The sequence below is a fragment of the Echeneis naucrates genome, chromosome 7, assembly GCF_900963305.1.
Source record: "Echeneis naucrates chromosome 7, fEcheNa1.1, whole genome shotgun sequence".
Taxonomy (NCBI): domain Eukaryota; kingdom Metazoa; phylum Chordata; class Actinopteri; order Carangiformes; family Echeneidae; genus Echeneis; species Echeneis naucrates.
In genome coordinates, this window is record NC_042517.1 from 12,633,011 (window position 1) to 12,657,739 (window position 24,729).

The 24,729-nt window shown below is 42.7% G+C and overlaps 1 protein-coding gene across 3 annotated transcripts in view; it reads left to right on the top strand.

The window, feature by feature from the left end:
- The first annotated feature begins 124 nt into the window (after nt 1-124).
- The window catches only part of LOC115045769 (adenylate cyclase type 6-like), a 28,530-nt gene continuing 3,925 nt past the window's right edge, over nt 125-24,729 (top strand). Inside the window, exons 1-22 of one of the 3 annotated variants that reach the window (XM_029505642.1) lie at nt 125-370; nt 2,136-2,282; nt 2,406-2,604; nt 2,696-3,590; nt 16,149-16,298; nt 16,686-16,807; nt 18,162-18,273; nt 18,570-18,697; nt 18,922-19,080; nt 19,188-19,329; nt 19,484-19,612; nt 20,695-20,723; nt 20,975-21,122; nt 21,238-21,335; nt 21,480-21,567; nt 21,712-21,828; nt 23,126-23,275; nt 23,419-23,594; nt 23,804-23,836; nt 23,921-23,950; nt 24,075-24,207; nt 24,341-24,604. In XM_029505642.1, the coding sequence (XP_029361502.1) occupies nt 2,697-3,590; nt 16,149-16,298; nt 16,686-16,807; nt 18,162-18,273; nt 18,570-18,697; nt 18,922-19,080; nt 19,188-19,329; nt 19,484-19,612; nt 20,695-20,723; nt 20,975-21,122; nt 21,238-21,335; nt 21,480-21,567; nt 21,712-21,828; nt 23,126-23,275; nt 23,419-23,594; nt 23,804-23,836; nt 23,921-23,950; nt 24,075-24,207; nt 24,341-24,604 (3,102 nt within the window). In that variant the 5' untranslated portion in view covers nt 125-370; nt 2,136-2,282; nt 2,406-2,604; nt 2,696. Of the gene's footprint in view, nt 371-528; nt 888-2,135; nt 2,283-2,405; nt 2,605-2,695; nt 3,591-16,148; nt 16,299-16,685; nt 16,808-18,161; nt 18,274-18,569; nt 18,698-18,921; nt 19,081-19,187; nt 19,330-19,483; nt 19,613-20,694; nt 20,724-20,974; nt 21,123-21,237; nt 21,336-21,479; nt 21,568-21,711; nt 21,829-23,125; nt 23,276-23,418; nt 23,595-23,803; nt 23,837-23,920; nt 23,951-24,074; nt 24,208-24,340; nt 24,605-24,729 lie in introns of those variants that run through there. The other 2 variants (XM_029505643.1, XM_029505641.1) reach the window with 2 other exon arrangements.

Sequence of the window (24,729 nt, forward strand, 5' to 3'; positions counted from 1 at the left end):
TCAAACACATACAGACACACTAATGTCACCTCTAGGGGGACTCCTGAGTTCACGAATGGGAATGTTGTTTGTGTGTGTGTGTGTGTGTGTGTGTGTGTGTGTGTGAGAAAGAGAGACGGAGGGAGAGAGAGGTCGAGGCGGTGGGAATGTACTGTATCTCTGGCTGGAAGGAGCCAAGGCTGTCCGGCCAATATCACTGTTTTTTTTCTCTCGCTTGCCTCTGAAATAAAAATCTCCTACAGACGGCCAGACCCGCATCGGAAACGCGTGACGGCGACAACGTGAGGACAGAGGACTGAAGACAGAGGACAGAGGACAGGACAGGGTCTTAGTCAGTGTTACAGTTACTCCTGTAACATGGGTTTCAATGGTAAGTACGATGCTTCTTGGTCAGCGTGTTAGTGTCTCTGTTCCCGCACTATGTGCGTTTGTTGCGGGTTTGCTGAAGTGAGACGCAGAGAGAGAGAGAGAGAGAGAGAGATAAAGAGAGAGAGAGAGATAAAGAGAGAGCAGGCAGCGCCGGAGATAAACACCAAACAGCTGACTTGTACTACATTATTTTGCTGGTGATGGTGATTGCCTGAACTGATGTGCGGGACTGTGCAGCTTTTCATTTACACTTCTTTTCAGAGGCATTTTTAAACGCGAAGAGCCGATTCATCCTTTTTACTCTGCGAGGTGGCATTTCCACCACATTTCTTCTCGTCCTGTTTGGGATCCAAACACCATGACGTGCACCTCCATGCTGGGGGAGACTGGATCAGCATGTTCCCCACACAGACCCGGATCATAGTTAGTCCTGACACCTGCCCCCCCGTCCCTCTGTGAGGGGGGTGGAGGGTTGCTGATTGAAGGCTGAAGTTGTACGGAGGAATTTGTGAGTCCCGGTAAGTTGGTGAAGGCGCAGATGTGCGCTTGTTTGCACTTTGCCGTGCAGCCTCCTGTCAGCCCGGCTGACTTCAGGTCATCCAGCCGCACTCTGTCTGCATGTGCAGCCCGGCTGGAGAGGCTGCATTGGAACATGGAGAGCTGTCGACTTCGCCTGCAGGCTATTTGGAGCGTCCTGTTATGTAATGCGCTTCGGCCGACTGCCCGCAACCCAACAGCCTGGGCCCACAACAGCTAAACATACATTTATTTGTTTGTTTATTAGAAAGAAAATCCTGAATTAGTAATAATGACAGGAGGGCTGGATCAGTCAGTGTCACGGGGAGGAAAGGTCGTTATTGGACTGTGTGTGTTTTAGACTCGCTGCAGATTTGATTAGATGCATGCAGGCTTCGTTGTGTCACAGCAGAGTCCCATGCTTCTGTGACCTGACTCAAAGGCTCCTAAGGTGATTGGAGGACTAAGGTTATTCCTCCACAGCCTGATTATCTGAGAACAGAGGTGAACTGGACACATATTTGTCTTATCTTACTGGGGCATATGTTAAATTCGCTTGTTCTCTATAGATTATCATACTAATTTTGCCCTAGTTGTAGCTGGCTATGACCAAATTAGTATAAAGGGTTTAAAAGGAGTTATAACTAGGAAGGAAGACTTACTAAGGCCATTATGTTTTTTTTTTTTTTAAATCCTCTTGTGTATTTGAAGCCACTCTATACAAATTTTGTGTGCAGTTATTTAATAATATATAAATATGTCTGTGTGTATCTTCCTACCATTTGTCTCAGCTCAGCCAGCCTGGCAGAGATTTTCTTTTTAAGTTTAGAGGTTAGCCGTGTCCTTGACATGTGCTGCCAGAAGCCAGCTATAGTGAGTCATCAAAGCTAATGGGAGAAGCATGGACAATTGAATCTGGACTGGAGAGCTCTTGATCTCTGATGGTGCCCACTCAGTAGGTCTTTGTTGTCAAATAGAGCACACCCATCCATGCCCGCTCAAGATGTTAGGAGCAGATTGCAGTGATGGAGCATAGCGCAGCACAAAGAACCATTAGTGTCCTTTGAAATGGTAAACGTTCAGAAAGTCAAGCCGCAGTCAGTGCGGAGTCTGTGGAAATGGGACAGTGCTCAACTTTATGGTCTGATGGCAAAATTGAGCAGTGATACCTGTTGCATGAGGCAGTAATTGGAGGAGATTATACTGTCACAATCCAATGTTTTTGTCTTTCCATGGTGGTGCCGTCTCAGGCTGGTCGGAGAAGGTGATGAGCGAGAGTGGAACAGACAGCCAATTTACTCGATGTTATTTCCTGTCTCAGCCATTGATTGTCAAACCTTCTGCCGGAAAGATATGCTCAAAGACACGCTCAAGCAAGCAATAAATCAATAAAAACGGTAAGTCCATCAAAAGAAGAGAAACAACAAATACATGTGCTCCATGATGTGTATGTTTCCACAAAGCACTTGATATTTCCTCAGGCGTTTAACATCATACTTATTGTTTGTGTGTTTTGCCAGGAAAACAGGTGGCTTCCAGAAGCACTAGGTGCTGTATTGTGCTGACACACTGACTGTCTCCACAAACGAAGGGCAGTTCTCATGCAGACTCACCTCTGATGCCTCTGGCCAGCTTGAGCTCATGGTGTGTGCTTGCTGGGATAAACCAGTGGCCCGGCCTAATAGCACAGTGCTGCTACGCACATTAACGCCCACACAGGTGAGAGGTTTGTCTCAAAAAAATACACTAGAATATTCCTGATTAAATGTCCCAACTTTGAATTCTGATCGTGTCTGCGTGTTTTGCTTAGGATGTCGTGGGCCAGAAGACTCTTTGTCAGCAGAGTGGACGAACGAAAGACAGCATGGGGAGAGCGCAATGGCAAAAAGAGGAAGGACAGCTCATCACTGTGCAACCCACGCTACATGAGCTGCCTGAGGGACCCTGAGGACCTTGATCCCCCTAATGCGGCCCGTCAGCATTACCACTGTGGAGCAGGCACCAGTGGGGGCAACTTTGGCCTACGCTGTGGTTGGCAGGAGGACCACTATGGGAAAAGGATGGGTGGCGGCGGGGATCTGGGTCTAAAGGCTGTGGATCTGGGCTTTGAAGATGGGGAGCTTAAGGGCAGGAAAGAGGAGGAATTGGGGGAGTTAGCAGAGAGCAGCTGCAAGGTGATGAGCGCTGCAGACTGCTGGATGAAGGTTGTGTGGGTTTTCCAATCCAAGAAATTCCAGTCTGCCAAGTTGGAACGTCTGTACCAGCGTTACTTCTTCAGGCTCAACCAGAGCTCTCTCACCATGCTGATGGGGGTCCTGGTGGTGGTGTGTGGGGTCATGCTCGCTTTCCACTGCATCCACACAACCCCTGACGTGGCCTATATCTCAGTACTATGTATAGCTATGGCTCTTTTCCTGGCCATGATGGTGGTGTGTAACCGTAATGGCTTCCATCAGGACTACATGTGGATTGTGAGCTACCTGGTGATCGGGGTGCTGATTGTAGTTCAAGTCTTTGGAGTGCTGATGGTGTACCCCCGCAGTGCCTCAGAGGGCATCTGGTGGACAGTCTTCTTCATCTACATTATATACACACTGCTGCCGGTCAGGATGAGGGCTGCTGTGCTCAGCGGAGCTGTGCTGTCCACCATACACGTCGTCACCGCTTGGCAGCTCAACCAAGAGGACAAGTTCATTTTCAAACAGGTAAGCGAGAGCAGTCATGAGAAGCCATAGAGCAAATAAAGTAGGCCAAATTAAATGGACAGAGAAAGTCATTCACCTCTGTCAGTTTGAATGGATATTCGTCTATCAAGATAGATTATAGTCATTGTTTTTAAATAATTTTAAATACATTTTCTAAGATAGCATTTTTCTAAATAATAGGTTCACTTTTTTTTCCGACTTTCTGCTATTTTTCTTCCAAGAAAAAATTGGACAGGAAGCAGATGTACAGTTTTGTTATTGAATGAAACCACTAGTGTGGCTTCAGATGTGACACTAGGAAAGGATATTTTTCAGTACAAGGGGAACAATAACAGTGGTAATTCTACTCTAAGTGTACTGTAAATGGCTGAAGTGACCATTGTTTTGAGATGGACAAAATGTGAATCTACTTTTTGAGGTTGCGATGCTGGTAATAACATTCAAACCTTCAAACTAAAGCTGGTGCAATGAGAAAAGATTATCTTGTTTTGAAATTTTTGAGCAAATGTTAGCAATAAATATACAACTACATTTCACAACTGAAAATCTATTTATGAAACTTCGCAAAAAATTCCGCTGTCTCAGGACCCACTATTATCTTCATACAATTGAGCACAATGTTGTGACTGTATTCACCAGCAGAAACGCCCTACTTTCTGTCCCCGTCGATATAGGACAAACATTGTAGAGACTCCTCCACCACTTTTCCATGTCAAAGGTGCTGTACTAAAAGTAGATGGTGCTGTAGATCTCAGCAGCTTTTCAAATGAGATTTTTAATGAGCCTATGTTTTGTGCTGTAGGGCAGCTCTTGGCAACTCTGTTGGGGTTTGTGGAAGGTCATCTGGGTTGAATGAGCCCGTTTAGCTGCATTGTGGAGGAATATCATGATAACGTAGCTTGGTGCCATTCATGTCGCAGTCCCCGAACAAGGAGGCTATTGTAGTGAAATGAAACAGGGTGGGGTGGGATACTTGGATTGTGCAATGAGTTTGATGGAAAACAGGACGATTACTTCTTGAAATTGGAAGCTGTGGAAAAAAAAAACATAAACAGAATTAAGCATTTGTAATGGCATCAGTTCCACACACTGGAAATATGCCTTTATTATGTTTTCTGCTTGTTATTTTTGCGTATCCTCTAAGTCACGCTAAGTCACATCTTACGATTGTGCCTGGTTTGCTTTTTTGAGAATTAAACTGTAACAATGCAAACAACTTTATTATTAAATTGTACATAGGGATTTAAAACTGAACACCGATCTGTGGACAGTTGTAGTGCAGTGACATCCTCAGAGTTCTTCTTTTGACACACCAACAAACTGTGAACTGTTAATTTTATGATATAAAACAGAGATCTGCAGGAAAAAAAAATCATATCAAAAAGCTTGAACTAGCCAATGAGGATCTTTTTTTTAACAGAGGACAGCTGTATTAACATTATTGTAAACCTGAGGTTTACCTGCTTTAACAGGTGTGACTATGAAAAGAGGTTATAAGAGTTAATTGAGTATTCAATTCATTAATTGTAAAATTCTAATCATAATATTTTATGTGTTTTACCATTAAAATGAAAATTTTTTAATAAAAAAAAAATACTGATACTAGGTCAGACCAGGAACACGGATATAAAGGCACACACATGGATTCGACAATAGTCCCTGTAGAAATGTTATTGGTTTTTCTCAACCAACCATTGCTATTAAGCAACCAGATGAATGTGGAGCCATTCTGAATAAGGCAATATTGACATAACTCTGTTCATCCAATGACCTTGTTTGGTAAGTGCCCCAGACTAGACAGAGTGACTTCAGGCAGACCAGTCTCTGTGTACCTCAGCTCCGGTTCGTTACATTGGTCTTCTGATGATGGGCCGATGCCCTGCCTGAGGGGCTCGACCCTCAACACTATATGTTCCACTTCTCTGAGCAATCAATGGTGGGACACTGGTTGGGCTGGAGGCTGGTGTCTCTTTTGGGCTTTTAACAGATGAAGATGACAGATGACATTAGCTTCGCTTCGGGTTACATAATGCTGTTATCAACCACATCGAACTCATTATGTAGAAAACATGTTTTAACTGAAGGAGAGTTTCTATGTTTTTGCCATCAGGAAGAGGAGCATTTAGTTGAGATTTAGTCAGCTTTCAGTCCCAACAGGTATCCCTCAGTGTGCCCTCAAGCTACTCACAGATGCATGAAAACGTGGGGACTTTATTCACTTTGTCATGGTGTCTGTGGCAGTAGGTCCACAAAACTCTACTTCTGGCATCTGGTTTCATCTTCGGGGACCTCATCATCCTCCAGGCCTCACTCACTGTGTCGCAGCCTTGTCTTTCCCTTTTTTGTATTTTCCCTGCAGAGATGTTAATGCTGAATCAGTGCTGAGAAGACAGGAAACTGATGATGGCAAGGACAAAAGCAGTCTTTGTGAGAGGCAAAGCAGGAGAAATATTGGGGGGGGGGGTGAACATGGACGGAGGGTGTGAAATAATGCTGGGCTCACACAGCCAGCTGTATAGAGCTGCCAGTCTCTTCTCTCTTTTTTTTTTTCCTCTGTTCATTTTTCTCCCTCTTTTTCTCTGAGTCATGATTCCATTCTCACAACATCCTTCACAGATTGAGTGGCCTTTTATTTCACAACAGGGTGAGATTGAGCTCACACTACCCGTGGGGATTGTTTCCATAGATCTCCACGTTTCACTGCTCTGCTCTGAAGGGCCTCCTCAGACAACGACAGAAGGATGGAGGTATATCTGCTCTCAGGAAGGAGCACGTTGCACTACTGCTGTTCATTTAAAGTGCCTCCACGATCCTCCAGGCACAGGGTGCGCAGGGATGTCGCTCAATGATAGAGCTGGCATCTGCTGTTAAGATTTCAAAAGGACAATCTAAGAGATTCTGAAACATAATTCCATGTATTAGTCTTATAAAAGGGTCACAAACGAGCATAATTTCAAGTAGATCACAAATTCATCATCAACTTTCTCTTTTGCCCCACACTTGCCCTTTTAAGGTAAAAACTTATTTTGCCACGCCATATACAGTTGTTATATCTGAGACCGGTGTCTGAATGGCATTAAGATTAACACATGGTTATAAAACATCAAACTTGATTATAATTTCATAAAAGCAGAACTGTAATTCTAAGACTATGTATTTGTTTATTCAGTCACAATAGATCTATCAATTCCTGACCATAGCTTTTTGCACACGCATAAATAACAATACAGATATTACGTATTTTATAAATTGCAGGAAATTTTAATATTCCAAAACAGAAAATAATTGTTTCATGCATACAATACAGTTCTACAGGTCTGTAAATTATCATTTCAATAAATCATAAAAAAGCTAATTTTCTCCTGAAAACAAGTTATGTAATATTTACTTATTTTTCTACTCTTTATTTTACATTTGAACTTTTGATCTATCTTCACATTTATAATTACTATGTTTTCTTTCCCCTTATTACAATAAGGGGATAAAATATGTTGACTGGTTGTTGGAATCTCTAGATATGTTGCTGCGTTGAAGTTGCTCTGGTGCTGTAGCTCGGCCACGGAAGGGTCAATTCATTATTTCCTCCTCTTTACTTCCCCTCACTGGGATTAGCATTCTCATCCCTTGAACAGCATTTGGTTTGAAATCCCGCTGCAGGCTGCTCTGACAGCTGATGTTGTCGAAGCTTTTTCACTTTCATTTCAGTTGGCAGACGACCAGCGGTGGAAAATGCCGATAAATTCAAATTATCCTTTTGATTATGTGCATGCCTTGTTGGGTTTTTTGAGTATGCTGGTTTTGGATCTTCACTGTAGCACATGAATGTACCATAACAAAGCCAGAAGCACATGTTCCAGTAGGTTCATGATGTCTTTCTCTTCAATATAAGCAGGCAATGCTCCTAATGCATATTCCCCAGATCAGTGTATCTGACTTCTAACAGCATCCATTTGTCATCCTGGCTTAGTGCGTCATCAAGTGTGATTTTTAGAAACCTGCAAAACTTTAAATCTTCAATAGGTATCACTCTCCTGCATTGCTTTGGTATAGTCACCTGAGTTATGATCCTTTGGCGCCAAACACTCACACTCTGGCTGGTACATATGAGACACATATGAGCCAGTACTCTCTCTCCCACACACACACACACACACACACACACACACAAACACACATCACATGGCCGACAACAGATTCATTTGGCCCTCACTGAGCTTCCCTGTGAGAGACCACCTGTCCCTTGTGTTTTTTGTCATGTTATTTTATCGTGTGGGTAGACGAGGCAACAACCAACTTAACTACATGACTGACAATCAGCGCTGTGTGGAGAATTTTTTCTTTGATATGTGTATTTCCATAAGATAACTACGAACAGCTGTGTGTCCATTCACCCATACGTCTGACGGGGATTATGTTACTTACTGTGCCATTGTTTAGCTTGAAAGTCTTTATATCCAGCCAATGTACAAGGGGCCATGCTTGGATTAACAAGGAGCCAAACAGAAGTCTTTCTTTTGTGTGCAGCATGATCTATTTGGATAACCAAATCCCAATTGGAGCCCTGTAAAGAGGAGTTATTGACAAGCAGGTCAAGTGAAGTCTCTAAGATACATCTAGTCTGAGCTTTTGTAATAGTGTGCTGATCCAGCACAAGAGGACAAACCTGTTCCTTTGTCAAATTGTTATGGGGTCAATGAATATGGGACTAGTAGAAACATACAAGTCCCTCTCCTTAACATGAGTGAAAAAGATACCAATCAATGAAATGTCAACAGCATGACCAAAGAATGCATAGTGTTCAGAACATTGTTGTTATATAAGAAAAACCTGTAAGCAGCTGCAAAGGCGACAATGGCCTTTATGCATTTACTAGTGCTCAAAATATGACATCAGCAGTTTGTTGCTTGCATATCCTGTATGGTAACTCCCTACAATCTCTGATTCTGAAGTGGTACTGAAAGTAAATTTATTTTACACCTTGCAAACATTATCTCCCTGAACGTGCAGGATAAGCATTTGTATTTGATACTTCACATACTTGATATCTGTCGTGGGCACATTCTTTTTTGTTTAATACCTGGTCCTGCCTATGATTAGAAAATCCAGGGCCCAGTGTACGCAGGTTACTGCACGCTGAATTCCATGTGGCTCGAGGCCATGAGTGTGTGTTCTGTGAGCCCCTGCATCAAATGCATGGATTGGCCAGCTCACTTAGCTGCTATCAAATGGTGAAAAGCCATCATCAGGTTCTGTGGATGCCAAACAATGCATTGGCTCAAACAAAAGCCCCCCCACGTTACTCCAAACCTCACCCCTCTGGGAGAAGGCGAGAGCGTGTGACTCATCCACTTATTGTATTACAACCAGAGGCGATGATACAGACCCGGATAACTTCCACCACCATGGGTGGGAGCATTTAGGATTAGCGATAAGCAAAATATTGCTCCTAAAATACAGCGAGTGATAAGGGAAATAATAGCAGGACTAATAATAGCTGCGTGCGTGAGTCGGGGATGAGGAAGTGCAGGCCTCTAATAACTGGCAATGGTTTACTAACAACTTGGCTTTCCACAAAAGTAAATATAGGGATTTCAGGCTGAACCGCTGTGGCTCCCAGCCAAGAGATATATATTAAGAATCCATTAACAGTGTTAAATGTTAATCTGTGCGGCATGGCAGCCTCAAGGCTTTTAAGGCCAGGTTTACTCTGGATCCTGTTGAGCGTAGTACACACTATCCTAGTGCCTATGGCAGGAAGGTGAAGGGCTTGCTGTCAAACACCGCTCTTAAACTAGCCAACCATCTTGTTTTCCTAGTGTCGATTACACAGTCAAGCCAGCCACAACATATGTTTGGCCAGCATAAGAATGCACTACAGTGAACTGAGTGAAGTTAATGAACAAACATGTTTGCTATCAGTGTCCACATAGTACGCGCGTCCCTGCTGTTGAAATGTCATCTCTGCACATATTTCTTTATAGTTACACATTGTAAGACTAAGACCTATTTTCTTCAACCTAGACTTGATCGGCTTCTTAAATTGACAGGGAAGAACATTTTAATGACTTTTACCAGTTTTTGCCACAGTTAATGTTTTTATAGTTAGCTGTAAAATTCAAAGCCCTGCCCCCCCCCTTTTTTTTCCCACATTTTCATTGAATGATGTTAGATGCAATAACAAGACCCTAGTTCCATGATGTAATTTTACATACTTGGGGCTAATCCAAAGGAAGTTACACTCTATCTTGTGCCTTCACAGGATCTGTGAAGCGTATTACTTCATGTCTTGACTTATTATCCTCAATTGTAACGCTTAAAAAATTTTTTTCCTTTTAAGGTTGGAGTGGAGTGGAGAGTGTTTGTTTGGGATGGATATGTCACGAGCACCTTCATGCTGTAAAGAAGAGTCAAAGCTTCATTGCTCTGCATTCTCATAAACATTCGATGTGTCCGAATTTCACATCCAAACATTTTTGTATTGTGTGTGCAGCCTTTAACCGCTGACTAGAGATGAGGACACGTTTTAAAATCAAACTTTGTACCTGTGCTTTTGTCCTGTGAAATGCCGCGGATGTACCAAGCTTCACAAACATGGAAACTTAATCTTTCCTGAAATTGGCCCAGGTGGTGGATGTGTTACATGCATGAGTTCAGATTCAACTCATCCTTGACTGAGCAACTCATGGAAGTCAGTCGTATCCTTAGCTGAAGAAATTAACAAACACATGCCGTTACGTTATGCCACATACGTTTCTACTGTTTAAAACTACAACCTGTTGGTCTTGCTCCAGTATTGATCCACATCGGCCTCTGTTAAAGTGTAGCAGTGGCCTTGGGTTCATGTTGTACAGTGTGCTTAAAAGGAGATGTAGTCAGTAGCAGCTGAATTGGGAATTCCTGGATGTTTTGCTCACAGTGACACAGTTCAAGGTCTGGACTCCCTCACACAGTTCAAATCGGTGAGAAGAGCCAACAGAGGAGTGAATGGGGCAGTTTAGCCGGTTGGCTCATAAGGCTAATTAACCAGATCCCGTGTTCTTGTAGCCGCCATGCTGTAATTGCAGCTGTGTGCCTGTGAGTGGGCAGGAAATGAAGAGTTACTGAGGACACAGCTGGGAGGGGAATGTCATGTCCAGTCCTGCCCCCTCCCTCCATCTGCCCACCCAAACATGGACCCCAATGTCCAAAGACAGTTTTATGTTAAAATGCTCATCCAATATGATGTTGTGTTTAATACTAATAAGAACATGCAAAACCTGTTGGTGACACAATAGTTGGCTATAAACTTGACTAAGCTGTTAGTCAGTTAACTTGTAATTAGTCTACATGAATATATTGTGTCATTTTTTTAAGCTAGCTGTAAGCTTTTTTAAGCTGTCCTTGGGGTATGACATATTGGTCGGACAAAGCAATCTATTTAAAGACTTCCCTTGGGACTTTGGGAAATTATGATGAATAGTTTCATTTCTTTCTTTTTTTTTTTTTTTTACAAAATTCTTCCTTTTTCCACATGAAACAAAACAAAACATCGGTGAATGAAAATCATTGCTATTGAGCCCTAACGTAAAAATAAAATAGATTATGGTAATAGCAGTAGCCCTTCAAAGTGGATATAAGGCCTGAAAACCAAAGGCTACACACCTATTTTATAAAAGATCAGCAGGTGTTTTTCTACTTCACAGGGACAGGAAATGCTGGAGGAGAGGATGGGTGATAAATGTTCCAGAGCAGACCTAAATCTCAAGAAGCTATCTTGTATACTTCAGCCACAAAAAAACAGTCAGCTACAATGTGATATTCCACTAGCTTTGCGTTAGTGAACAGACTTCAAGGTTCTCAATTGACAGTGTGACAACAGAAAAATCGCACATAAAACACAGTGAATTTGTATTCAAATTTCCATTATTGTTTAATTTGATCATCTTCAGGCTGTATGTGTGCAGATATAGTAGGAGAAAATAGGGGATAAAACCACGGCCAGCTGAATGCATATAGTCTTGACTAATGGACAATATAATGTTACTTAACATTGAACTTTAGTCAGTCAAGAAATATCTAAATAGACATTAAAGTAGAAGGAGAAATATGCATTATAATCTTTTGATTTGCGGCAAAATTTGTTGGTCAAATTCGAAAAAGGGTCTGCTTAGTTTTAGCTGGTGGGTATGATTTTTCAGTAATTCCAGGATGGCTGGGAGATTTTCCTCATGTTTGGACAATATTTATGTGCAAGTATTAATTCAGGATCTGTTTTTCTGACAGCTGTGCAGCCTGGGTCCAGCTCTATTTAGCTTTTCGGAATTTGCCTCAGCGTTTCACAGAGATTACTTCGTGGCCTCACTGGTCGCCTGAGACCAATTTTGGTTTGGCCCAAACCATGACAAAAACAAAGCTCTAATTCCAGATGGCACAGACCCAAGATGGCAGAGACAGCCACCCCACCCCTCTGCAATATCTATGTTTATAAGGAATAACTTCTTCCTTATGTCACTAATTACACATTATAGTGACCAGAATTAGAATAGAACAGAACTGGAGTCTCATCGTATTGTCTACTTTTACCACCCTGGTAGCACGTTTTATCTTTCAGACTGTGACTGGGCTTTGACGTTCGACTCTCCAAGACATTTTAAAAGCTCCTATCAAAGGTCATGTGCTTCCCTCGTGTCAAATGTTCCCAGACCCCGTGTATTGACTTATGGGATGTAGCACTCTGGCCTTTTAAAGTTTAAACTTCTGCTTTACTGGGGCTCAGGGTCAGTGAGACAGAACATATCTTTCATCGCAGGCCTTTTCAGATACGCCTGTACAAATGGAAACCTGAACCACTGCTTTGTTCAATAATAAGTGTATGTCATACAAATGGATATCAGTTGTTCGTTTACCTCCTACCAGTGTTTTATCATAGGAGTTAATATTAGTTACAGATTCATCGACATGTGACCGCCCCAGCTCTGCACAAAGTCAAGGCTCCTGCAGTTTCCTTGACTAAACAGACTTAAAATAGAAGAAACACATACAGTTGATAAAGTGTAACAGCCTAAAATGTCTTAAAAACATCCTTCCTTAATCAATAGACCATATGAGCTGGAGCATGAGTTTGGTCTTTAACTGAATGGATAATGCTGTGAGAACCTGATCTCCACATATGTACATTCCAGCATGCTTGTGTGAGAGAGTATTGCCCGGTGGGATATTATTAAAGACAGAATGGATTTGCTGCGTATTTGCCAAGCAAAAAATCTTTTCCATCCCCTTCATTCATTCGTTCTTCAACATGCTCTCCATCCACCTTACTTCATAAAGCACCTTTCCGGGTGCCGCACCTTATAAGCCAATGTTTGGACTCCTGTTAACTTCACCGCCAAGAGGTTTCTGCTTAAGTAAATGTTGAACGAGGCTCGCCGTTTAGAGCCAAGTGTCTGCATGGAAAGTGGTCAGGAAACATCAGTGGAAGATAGTCCGAAGTCAAGCTTAGTGGTTATAAAGAGTCGCGCCGCTAATGACGAGAAGCTGCTTCTGTTTTCTTAACACCACATTGCTGTTGGAGCGAGAGGGGAGAGTCAGAGCTGCCCTGGATTTGCAGGCCTGGGTGATATAAGTGCTGCAACAGACACAACGGGCTTCAAGATCAAAGAGCTGTCAGTCCAAAAGTAGACACGCATACATGTTCACGCGTAGCTGACACACTGAAAGATTTATCCAAAAAGCTCCTCGGAATGCTTCTGCCTCTAATCTAAAGAGCGTGTGATGACTAAGTCTACAACTTGGCCCTAACACAAGCTTTGTTCATATCTCCCCGCACTTCAGTTTCACTCATTCTGTTCTATCAGGCGGGGAAATTGAGATGCCTATCAAGGTTTTGTCCATCAATTGTTGCACACTTTTGTGGCACATGCGAATGCAGCAAACCCTCTGAAGTTTTTGCAGGGCTCTCCATGTTGCACGTGCATTTAGGTCTTATTTGCAAAAACGTGTATCCTCACTCCTTCTTTTCTAAAACCCTAAATGTAAGACCTGATAAACTGTGCACTCTGTCGACATCAGTTTTACAGGAATGTCTTGAGTTAGGCTGAAATCTGAGCCCACTCACACGGGAAGCTGAGCTGCCTGAATGTAAATTGAATGCATTGGTGAGAACTGCGGTCTTGGGAATTGCAGGAGGGCTTGAATCTCAGACAGGACACCTAACTAAGTTATCTGGCTCACTCTGTTTAAAGGCATCTGCGTGGGATTAATGTGATCAGGTTGTATCAGTGAAGTTGGAGTGTTGGGTATCCAGTGGTGCTCTGTGACATAACAATGCAGGGCTTATCTGGAAGCCTTCGCTTGTTCCTGATTTAATCACTAATTGGGCAACGATTTGGTACAAATTCAATGTTGCACTTAGGGAACAATTGCTCAGCCGGCCGTGCGCAGAACACAGGTGGGTGTCCTTTGTAGGTCGTCGGGCCTGATTTTGAAGAGCATGATGATGAGGTGCCTCACACCTCTTGACAGGATTGATCCATCCCATCATCCTACAAAAAGTCAGCAAAAAGTGCTTATTGGTCTGAACCAAACACTTGCTTTAAGGGAACCTGGGTGTATCTGCAGTCTATTCTGGAGAAGAAGAAGAGAGAAAAAAAAAAGGTCATGTATTTTTGATGCTTTATTGTTCCTGAATAATGTTGTGTTGGAACTGCATCAGGGACCGGTATTTACCCAATATATCAAATCTATGTTTACTTTGGCACCTGCCAACCATCAGCGTGTTTATTTTTGCTCGCTGCTATTCTCCTAATCTAGTTCAGCCATTTGTTTTTAGGTCGAATAGGAAACTACCCCCACTCTCTCTTCATATAAACAGAACAGAATTTGCTTGCCAGTGTCCTCTGGTAATGGTGTTCTGTATAAGCACGGGTTGTTAGATTTTCTCTGTCTTGTTGTGACAACAGAGGGCAGGTTCTTGTGTATACAGTGTAAACCTCACCTCAGAAACGCCTGCCATTAATCTATCAATAGGGCTGGGTTTTTGTCTGTTTTTGGTAAAAGTTAAATGTGTGGTTGCCACATAATAAGTTGTAAAAGAGGGAGAAAAAAGAACTGTATGCATGCATTCAGATAATAATCCTCTCTCTCCGCCATTGTGTCTCTCTTTTACTGTCTACTGATAAAATCAAATTACAAACACACAAACACACAAACACACACTTGTTTGGCAACATACCAGCCATGGCTCAGAAACACTGATATGGGTGGCAGCATTTTTTTTCAAGCTCCCCAGTTTTAGTCAAGATGTTATAAAGATTGAAATTCTGCCTTGATGTGTCTTCCTGCATGTCTTTTTCTCATTATTGATGAAATCATCTTCAGAGGAAACACTCTGGTGCTCTGGTCATGGGTCAAGTGACTTTCCCAGGCTGGAGTGTGTTTCTGAACATGAAGCGAACGTGTGTGTGTGTATGTGTGTTTGTGTACATCCATGTGTGTTTCTGAGTGGAGGGGAAGTCCAGAACTCAAGGCTCCGTTTCTGATATTCAAGTCTTGGCTGTGGACGAGTGAAAAAAGAAATCACTAACAGACTTTCACACTGGCTTACAACACATAGACATACACAGAGAGCAGCACAGAGGAATGCACTGAGGGTTGATGACCCCACAGAACTAACTGCACACTATAGCTAAGCTTAATATTACCCAAGCCACAGATAATGCTTTTTTACATTTGGCCTGTCTTTATGCTCAGAGGTTTGATCAATCGTCACACACTCCCCACCGAGAATTCAGAAGAAACTCATAGTAATGCAAGTTTCCATTTCTAATTTCTAATTTTCTGTGGCTTGAACAATCCTCTACTGTACTATTTTACTGACTCACTCATCTTCGACTGCGTATGCGTTTACGGGTCGCAGGGGCTGCATGAGCCAGTGCCAGCTCACACACCCTGGAAAGACCACCAGTCCATCGCAGGGCCAACATACAGAGACGAACAACTACTCACACTGCTAAATTGACCAACGGACAATTTTAGATTCACCAATTAATGTAAACATGCATGTTTTTGGACGGTGGGAGGAAGCCGCGGAGAACTAACCACTAACCACTATGCCATCATGCTGCCTATACTACTTAACACTATTGTAAATTGCTCCATCTTGACAAGTGAGTGTTATTTTGCCCAGTTGTGTCATCTGTTTCTGAATATCAGTTTTATTTTATTCACACATTCTCAGTCATCCATCACATTTACCCATTGTGGCTTATTATATGCTGTTCACTGCGCAACATTGAGGACAATATCTTCTTGTTGAACAGCCCACAAGGCCACGTCATCATCTATAACCAGATCATGTCTAATGGACCTCAGATGTTTTAGGAATTTCCTCCTTGCAGCAAATCCTATGACATAGAGTGTTATCTCTCTTTGTGATATCATATTCTTCATGTTTTTTTAACTCACCCAGGTCAGGCAGAGTTCACAATATTCCTTAGATGTGGCAAGTGCATGTTTAGTGGGGCTCTGATGCCCCCCCTTTCTCTGTGTCCATTATGATTTTTGTGTATGTTGTGTTTTCAGGTCGGGGCCAACATGCTGATCTTCCTGTGCACTAACATGATTGGGATATGTACCCACTATCCTGCTGAGGTCTCTCAGCGACAAGCCTTCCAGGAGACAAGAGGATACATCCAGGCCAGACTGCACCTGCAGCGGGAAAACCAGCAGCAGGTACGCACATACACGTCCAAACAGTCATAAGCACAGATTCACATGCACACTAGACTGCATGTGCAAACAAATAACCAAGGGAGGAAGCCAGGCCTTGTCCCGTAGGGAAAGCAAATACATACACATGCAAAAGAGCAACAAATGGGTGTCTCCATCTTCTAGTCTGATTTGTTTGTCTCAATTTTCAAGGTCAACGATACGTTCTGGACCATAACATGCATCTCCCCTCCTTTCCATTTGAATAACATGTTCCCATGCACATGCCAACAAGCCAGGGTGACTCAGTGAACATTATAATGATGGAAACTGATGAAAATGAGTGGCCTCCCTCTTTCTCTGTCTTTAATTTCGGTCTCTGTCTATTCTCTTTCCTTCTCTCTCTCTCAGGAGCGCCTACTGCTGTCAGTGCTGCCAAGGCACGTTGCCATGGAGATGAAGGCTGATATCAATGCCAAGAAGGAAGATATGATGTTCCACAAGATCTATATCCAAAAACACGACAATGTGAGGTAAAGACAGATCAATACCCCAAAATGCCATGACACAAACACTCAAACGCACAATTTGGTGGAACTTGTCTGCTTTGCCATAACAGTGAGCACCGTTGGTCTGACTGATGTGTCAGTTACAGAGAGTCCATCCAACAGCTATTTCCCTGGCAGCATGTATTATGCATGTTGTTGTTTATTGACACTGACAGCACCGGCTGCAGTAACGATATTTGCTTAGACACACTGCTGTGCTTTCTGTAGCAAATGATAGAAGGCAGACTCAAGTTGCTGCCCCTTGCCTCAGCCCTCACCACTGAATTTCGCCTCCTCAATGAGAAAAGCTGAGTACTAAGAAGTGGTTAAAAGTTCCCATCTATTGGCTTGCCGTTGATGCCAGAGGTGACTAAAAAAGTAGTGGTAATGAATCTATTGAAACAGCACGGTGCTACCAAGGTGTAAGCTTACAGGAGCAATCCATTATCTAAATGTAACACAAGATTAAAACCTACCCAAATTGGGGCCACAGGTCATTTTCTAAAAGCACTTATACAAATTATCGGTGTCTTCTTGTTTCTGTTTGAATGGTGATTTATATCACTTATGTTGTATGTAAATGTAAAACACGCATATATTTTGTCAATAGCATGTCAAGAAACTCTTTTTTTTTTTTTCATCTAAAATCTAAAAATGTATTTAATTATACCTGAATTTCTGATTGATCACCACGATTAGAGGAAAACATATGTTCTCCTATTGCATGTAGTTAGTTTTGGTCAGTGAATTGTTATGTTATGAATTGAAATATTTCAGCAAAGTTAAAAAAAGAACCAGAAAAACATCAACAGCAAAATCTAAAAAAATGTCATGGTTAATCTGTTTGATAATGAACTCAGCCTATAAATATGATCCGGTTTATAGTTTTGGTCCAGGTGGGAGACAGGTCCTCCAGCTCTCTCCCTGTGGTGGACCTCACAGAATCTTCAGCGCCATCTGTTGTCTCTGGGTTGGAATTCGTTGTCACTGTGTTGTTTATCATCGCTTTTCATTACTATCAAAAGTTAGCAATGAAAGGCATGCAGACAGGGGGATAGGGGGTGGTGTTCTCAGAGGGACAAGCTGGAGGAGGGAGGAGGTGACCTACATTGGCTTAGACGATGGGAGCCAGAGCAGAACAAATGCCTCCCTCTTTCCTCTTTCCTGCTCACATGGCAGCTGGACAGTGAGGAGAGAGGGAGGCACTAGACCATGCTAATGAATTTTGTCCTCTATCGATTGATCTCATTGCAAAATCTTCTTTTGTCTCCCCTTCTCTTCCTCTTTTTCTCTCCCCCTTCCCTTGCCCTCCTTCCCACCACCATCCACTCCTCCTCAGCATACTGTTCGCAGACATTGAGGGTTTCACCAGTCTGGCGTCTCAGTGCACGGCCCAGGAGCTGGTCATGACGCTGAACGAGCTGTTCGCACGCTTTGACAAGCTGGCCTCGGTGAGCATTGACACCTGCCGCCACCGTTTTGGCAGCAGAACTTTGAGTGACTGCTGCTTATGTAACTGTACAGTCTGTTAGCATGACAAAACCAAAATGATGGATTTGCTGGGGTGGGGGTGACTTAAGCATTGTGTAACACATCAATTAGACTAAGCTGAGACTCATGAGTCATCTTAATTATTCATAAAAGGCTCCATATTTGACTTGAGCAGGCCGTGTAATGTGTGTAACTGAGGTTCTAATAATTTCCGTGCATGTCTGTGTGTGTCTGTGTGTTCTCCGCTGCTGAACAGGAGAACCACTGCCTACGTATTAAAATCCTGGGGGACTGTTACTACTGTGTGTCAGGGCTGCCTGAGCCCCGGGCCGACCACGCTCACTGCTGTGTGGAGATGGGAGTAGACATGATAGAGGCCATCTCGTGAGTCTAAGACGCACCAATTGAACTGAGACACACAACTGCCACACACACTACAGGGACACACACCCTCACAGTCATGTATTAATATTCCTCTGCTTTTTTTTTTTTTTGTTGTTGCTTATTTGTTGTTGTGACACAGGGTGGTGGAGAGATACTGTGAAGCTGAAGCTGACAGTAGTTCTTTTAACAGAAGTGTGTGTGTGTGTGTGTGTCTGCATCGGTAGGTTGGTGAGAGAGGTGACAGGCGTTAATGTGAACATGCGGGTAGGCATCCACAGTGGCCGCGTTCACTGTGGGGTTCTGGGACTGCGCAAGTGGCAGTTTGACGTCTGGTCCAATGACGTGACGCTCGCCAACCAAATGGAAGCTGGAGGGAAGGCGGGGTAAGTCCCTCCTACTCCACCTGCTATTGTACTGTCACAGACTCCCATAGGCCATTTCGTTTCTGACGCACTGTGTATGTTTTTTTTGTTTGTTTGTTTGTGTTTAGGAGGATCCACATCACCAATGCCACGCTGCAGTATCTGAATGGGGACTACGAGGTGGAGCCGGGATTTGGAGGAGAGAGGAATGCTTACCTGAAGGAGCACAACATTGAGACCTTCTTGGTTCTGGGCTGCAGCCAAAAGAGGGTTAGTGCACGTCAAACACACACATGCGCCCTCTTCGGGACTTCACATCAATGCCATATTTCACACAAACAATATAATGGCTTGTCACTTGGCATAGAAGGCCTCGGTTGTCAAAGCATCCACCCTGGTTTGGGTTTTTTTTGGTCTCTTCTAGAAAGAGGAGAAAGCCATGATGGCCAAGATGCAGCGGGCCCGGGCAAATTCTGCTGAGGGACTGATGCCACGCTGGGTGCCTGACAGATCCTTCTCCAGACCAAAGGAGGCCAAAGCCTTCAGGCAGATGGTGAGATAAACTAAGGAGCATTTAGGTCGTGTGTTGCAGCTGTTATTGTCTGTATTCAATTTCCTCCGTCATCCTCTCCTCTCTTTTAAGTCATAAATATTCTTTCTAATTATGTCCTCAAAGTAGCTGTTAATATTAGATGCTTCTCTTACATGGTCATTTAAGGGTCAGAGGCTTACTACAGGACACTGTACTATCCTCCTCTATAGCACCAGTAAAAACTGATTTTAGAGATGCTTTGCTTGAATTTCATGATACAGTTGAAGAAATGGCAATGCTGGCTAGTTACCAATAGTCCAGACTGAAATATTGAATTGATGCCATGAAGTTTGGAACGGACATCCATGTTTCAAGTTTCTTGGACTTCTTCACGACATCAGAAGGCTGACATAAGATGGTAGTAGTCAAAGTTGACACTGGTTGTTTTGAGAAAAATGGTCCCACAGCTGTTGGATGGATTGCAGTGGAAAACATAAACATCACACATTAAAGTAACAGGTGATTTGTCATTGTCACATGCTGACTTGCAGACTGTGCCTATGTGTGGCCTCATGAAGCAGAGTGGTATATTTCAGTCTTGGAATACCTTTACACTGAATGTATAAGATGCTTTGTAATTACGATGAACGTGTATAAAACATACGTGTATGGAAAAGGGTAAAGTAATGAGTCTGCTCTCGCTGAACAAAAGAGCTCCCAAAGATTCCCTGTTTACTGCTGAACTCAGTCTGACGAGGCTGCAGCTGCAGCTATTTCTCCTTCGAACTCACACTCTCATGACTTCCATTTCCTTGTCCTACCTCCATTCTTTCCCTCTCCTTCTTTTGTCCTCTCCATCTCAGAGGGTTTGAGCCCTAGGGGCAAAGAGGGTGTAATTTGAAGCCTCCGAGCATTAATTAAAACATCAGTCTGGCTCTCAGGGATTAGCTGTGCAGATGTCTGTGTCTCTGTCTATTTTTCAGTTGTACTGTGGCTACAACCATAATCCCCCCCCCTTCTCCCTTTCTCTCTCCTGCACCATCTCTCCTTTTTGCTCTTGCTATCTCACTCTCTCTCTCTCTCTCTCTTTTTGTTTTTCTCAGGGCATCGATGAAGCATCCAGCAAAGACAAGTGAGTGTTTTGGCCCCGGTTTTTGTTGATAGGGTGACTTTAGTTATTAAAGGCTGACTGGCAAACTGTCACCGTAGCATCACTGTTGGTTTTATACAGTCAGCTCCAACCCAGCACTAATACCATATTAGCTCTGAGTCATCATGCCTGTCACAGCATAGTCCAACTCCTTCACACAGTCACACACAGACAGACACATCCACGCACAAGCACACATTAGGCACTGACCTATTGTTCCATCTCCCTCATAGCCGTTGTACTCAGGAGGCCCTGAACCCCGAGGATGAGGTGGATGAGTTTCTTGGACGGGCCATCGATGCGCGGAGCATCGACCAGCTGCGAAAAGATCATGTCAAGAAGTTTCTGCTCACTTTTCAGACCGCTGACCTCGAGAAAAAGGTTGATATTTGACAGGGGTTTGTTTGTAATTCACCATAATATCCCACCAAATAAATGGTTTCCACTTTAACTGAGCGACGGGGAAACTAAGTTCACATTGATTTTCTACTTTCAGTACTCCAAGAAGGTTGACGATCGTTTTGGGGGATATGTGGCCTGCACGCTCCTGGTTTTCTGCTGCATCTGTTTCGTTCAGATTATCATATTCCCAAAGTAAGTAGTCCGCTCTGAGTGAAGTTGCCTTTCCCAGTTTCCCACTTATGGTAAATTGTGAACAGGAAATATGGTCTTGATTAGTTTATGAGGAGTTGATGAGAACTATACATCCTAATGAGCCTGTTTTTCTCTCTTCCGCAGAACAACACTTATGCTCGGCCTTTACATTAGCATCTTCATCATCCTTGCCAGCATCCTTTTCATTTGTGCCATCTACTCCTGCATTAAAGTAAGAAACAAAGACCTTCATCACTCATATCATTCTCTTTACAAATTTGTTCAATTAAGAGTCATTATAACGTGTCTTCAGCCCACATCACTAATGGTATTAACTCTCTCTTATTTGATCTTGTCCCTGCTGCCTGTATTCAAGCTCTTCCCGGTTGCCTTGCAGACTGTAACCAAGAAAATAGTCCACTCTCGTGCAAATAGCACACTGGTGTGCATCTTCACCATCCTCCTCCTCTTCATCTCTTCTTTTGCTAATATGGTAGGGGCTTAAGCTCTTGATTTTCTTATTTTTGTGTCACATATCTGTTAATATGTTGGTTCAAGATGTCCTACACCATAAGTCAGATAGATTTAAAGACATTTGAAGAAATTCTGTACCATCTTGGCATTTATAAAATTAGACCAATATGCCAAAAGGAGTAATACAATTGGTGATTGAGCTACAGTTAGTCATTATCCATCACCGCGACAGATGGAGTTGTAGAAATCTGTCTATTTTTAACCATCCTCATTTTTTTTCCCATGTTTACAAACAATATGCAGACAAACGTGCTTAAGGCCAACCACACTCTGTTACATTATGAATGCCCTGGTTCATGGAACTGCCATTTCAGCAATATGACACATATGAAAATGGATAGATACTGATATCTCACTTCCACGTATCAGCAACATTAAATGATAGCATATAAAAACTTGTCTTCCACAGAAGCCACTCTTTGACCAGACTTAAGCAAAGATGCTTATTTACCTTTTGTAACATTAGTACTGTTTGGATTCTGGCTCAGTTGTGGCCCCTTGAGCTCAATTAATGGAATATTTTCATTAAACCAAGTTGGACCAAGCAAAGATGCCAACTTAAGTATGAAATGTGGAAATCAGTAGTCGAAGGGGGGCATAGGGGAGGTGTATTATTGCAGGTGTGAAATGGTGCAAAACTATAATAAGAATTAAACCAAGACGATGCAGCCTGGTGTGCCATATTTCCCACTCCACATTAATCCAGCCAATTCAAAGTCCATAAGGACTCATCCAGTAGATTGCTTGTTCAGTTTAACTGCTTTCCCTCATTCCCTGGTATTGATAATTTATCAGTCTCCCTGTGTTTTGAACATTTGAATAATTAGGATGTGATCTCTCAGCACTAGCAGCTGCAGGTCTAAGATACAGATATTTAAATAAATAAGATTACATGTCTTAAATTATGGAAATACTTTTATAAAAATACAGGTGTTTAATTTAGTAATGAATGGACTAAGTGTTGTGTGTTGGATCTCAGCTAAGGCATACTGTAGATGGATGTTATTGTTGGAAGATATAAGATATTGGATTTGATCTAATAACACAATTCTTTATGCTACATTTACCAGAGAGTTATCAGAGACATCCAATTTCTTTATACTCTCTAAAGCATGGATATTACTCTCTGACCGTTTTCCTGACCATTTTCGGTTTTTGGTATTTGAATGTTTTGTAATGTGGATTTCTCTGTTTGCATATCCTTTCAGTTTTATTAGCTGGCTGCTTCATGACAGACTCTCTTTTTTTCCTGTCAGTTTATCTGCAGCAGAGAAAAGCTGCAGGACTGTGTGGCCAATGAGATGAACACGTCAGTGACTCTCTGCCTGCTACACAACCTAACCAGGACAGCAAAAGATGGTTTGACTCTGTGTTCCAGCCAGACATTGCCCTGCCATTTCCCTGAGGTCAGCCCCCTAACATTTTAGCATATCTGTCTGCTGGCGTTATCTGCTCTGGTCGCTTGTGCTCATTTTGCCGTCTATGTGAGCTTAACATTTGGATGTTCACCTAACACTTCTCCTGCCTCGCTGTCTCTCCTCTTCTGCAGTATTTCAGCTACAGCGTACTGCTGACTCTGCTGGCCTGTTCTGTGTTCCTCCACATCAGCAGTATAGGGAAGCTGGTTCTTATGTTGCTCATCCAACTCACTTTCCTCCTGCTGGTTGAGTGGCCTCAGGTGGCCCTGTTCGACAACGCAGACCTGCTGGTCATTGCCAACACCTTGTGAGTCACCTGTCAGGAGCACACACAAATAAGTTATGAAAACATATACTCTTCGTCTTTCACATTATTTTTCTTGAATAGTTCTTGAATGTGTCACAATACCAGGGTTGAGGTTGTGCACTGACTACTTTTTATAATAAAGCTTAGATTTTACAAAACCTACTTTGTATTGGTCCTAGTTTCTGAATATGTTATACCTTTTTCTCCAGGCAATGGCCACCTGTTAATGATTCCCTACAGCAGTAAGTTACAGTATTTTATGTTTTCTTCTGTTTTAATCAACCAGCTCATGTTGTTAACCAGACTGTCTCTTACTCATTTCTCAGGCCTAGTTTCAATGAAACTGCAGAACAGTGGTAAGTAGATTTAATTTGGTTTTAATTTTAAAGTTTAAGTATAAGATGGGTTTCATAAAAGGATTTATTCCCATGCACGATACACATTTATGACTCTTCCTTCTCCTCCTCTTTCACCACTCAGCCTGGAGAGCGTGACTAAGGTATCCCTAAAGGTCATGACCCCTGTAATCCTGACAGTTTTTGTTCTGGCTCTCTACTTGCATGGCCAGCAGGTGGAATCCACTGCTCGCCTTGACTTTCTCTGGAAGCTACAGGTAAATTCAATAAAACTGAAGCTACAACTGCTATATAATAAGCTGCAAGAGTAAAACTTGTGAGCACTTTAGCTAAGAAGTCAGCTACCAATGAGGCGAAGCAACCATGTCCTCTTTCTCTGTCCTCCCTCAGGCCACAGAGGAGAAAGAGGAGATGGAGGAACTACAGGCGTACAACCGGCGCCTTCTTCATAATATCTTGCCAAAGGATGTGGCTGCCCACTTTCTTGCGCGGGAGCGTCGGAATGACGAGTTGTACTACCAGTCATGTGAGTGCGTTGCTGTCATGTTTGCCTCCATCAGCAACTTCTCTGAGTTTTACGTGGAGCTGGAAGCGAACAACGAGGGAGTGGAGTGTCTCAGGCTGCTCAATGAGATCATCGCTGATTTTGATGAGGTGAGGAGAGAGGGAAATTCCACAGGGAGATTATTAATTAAAATTCAATTAATGCAGGAAACTTTTATTGAATAAGGTGTGTGAGATGGGGAAATTAGATATTTGTTTTATAATGCATACAATCA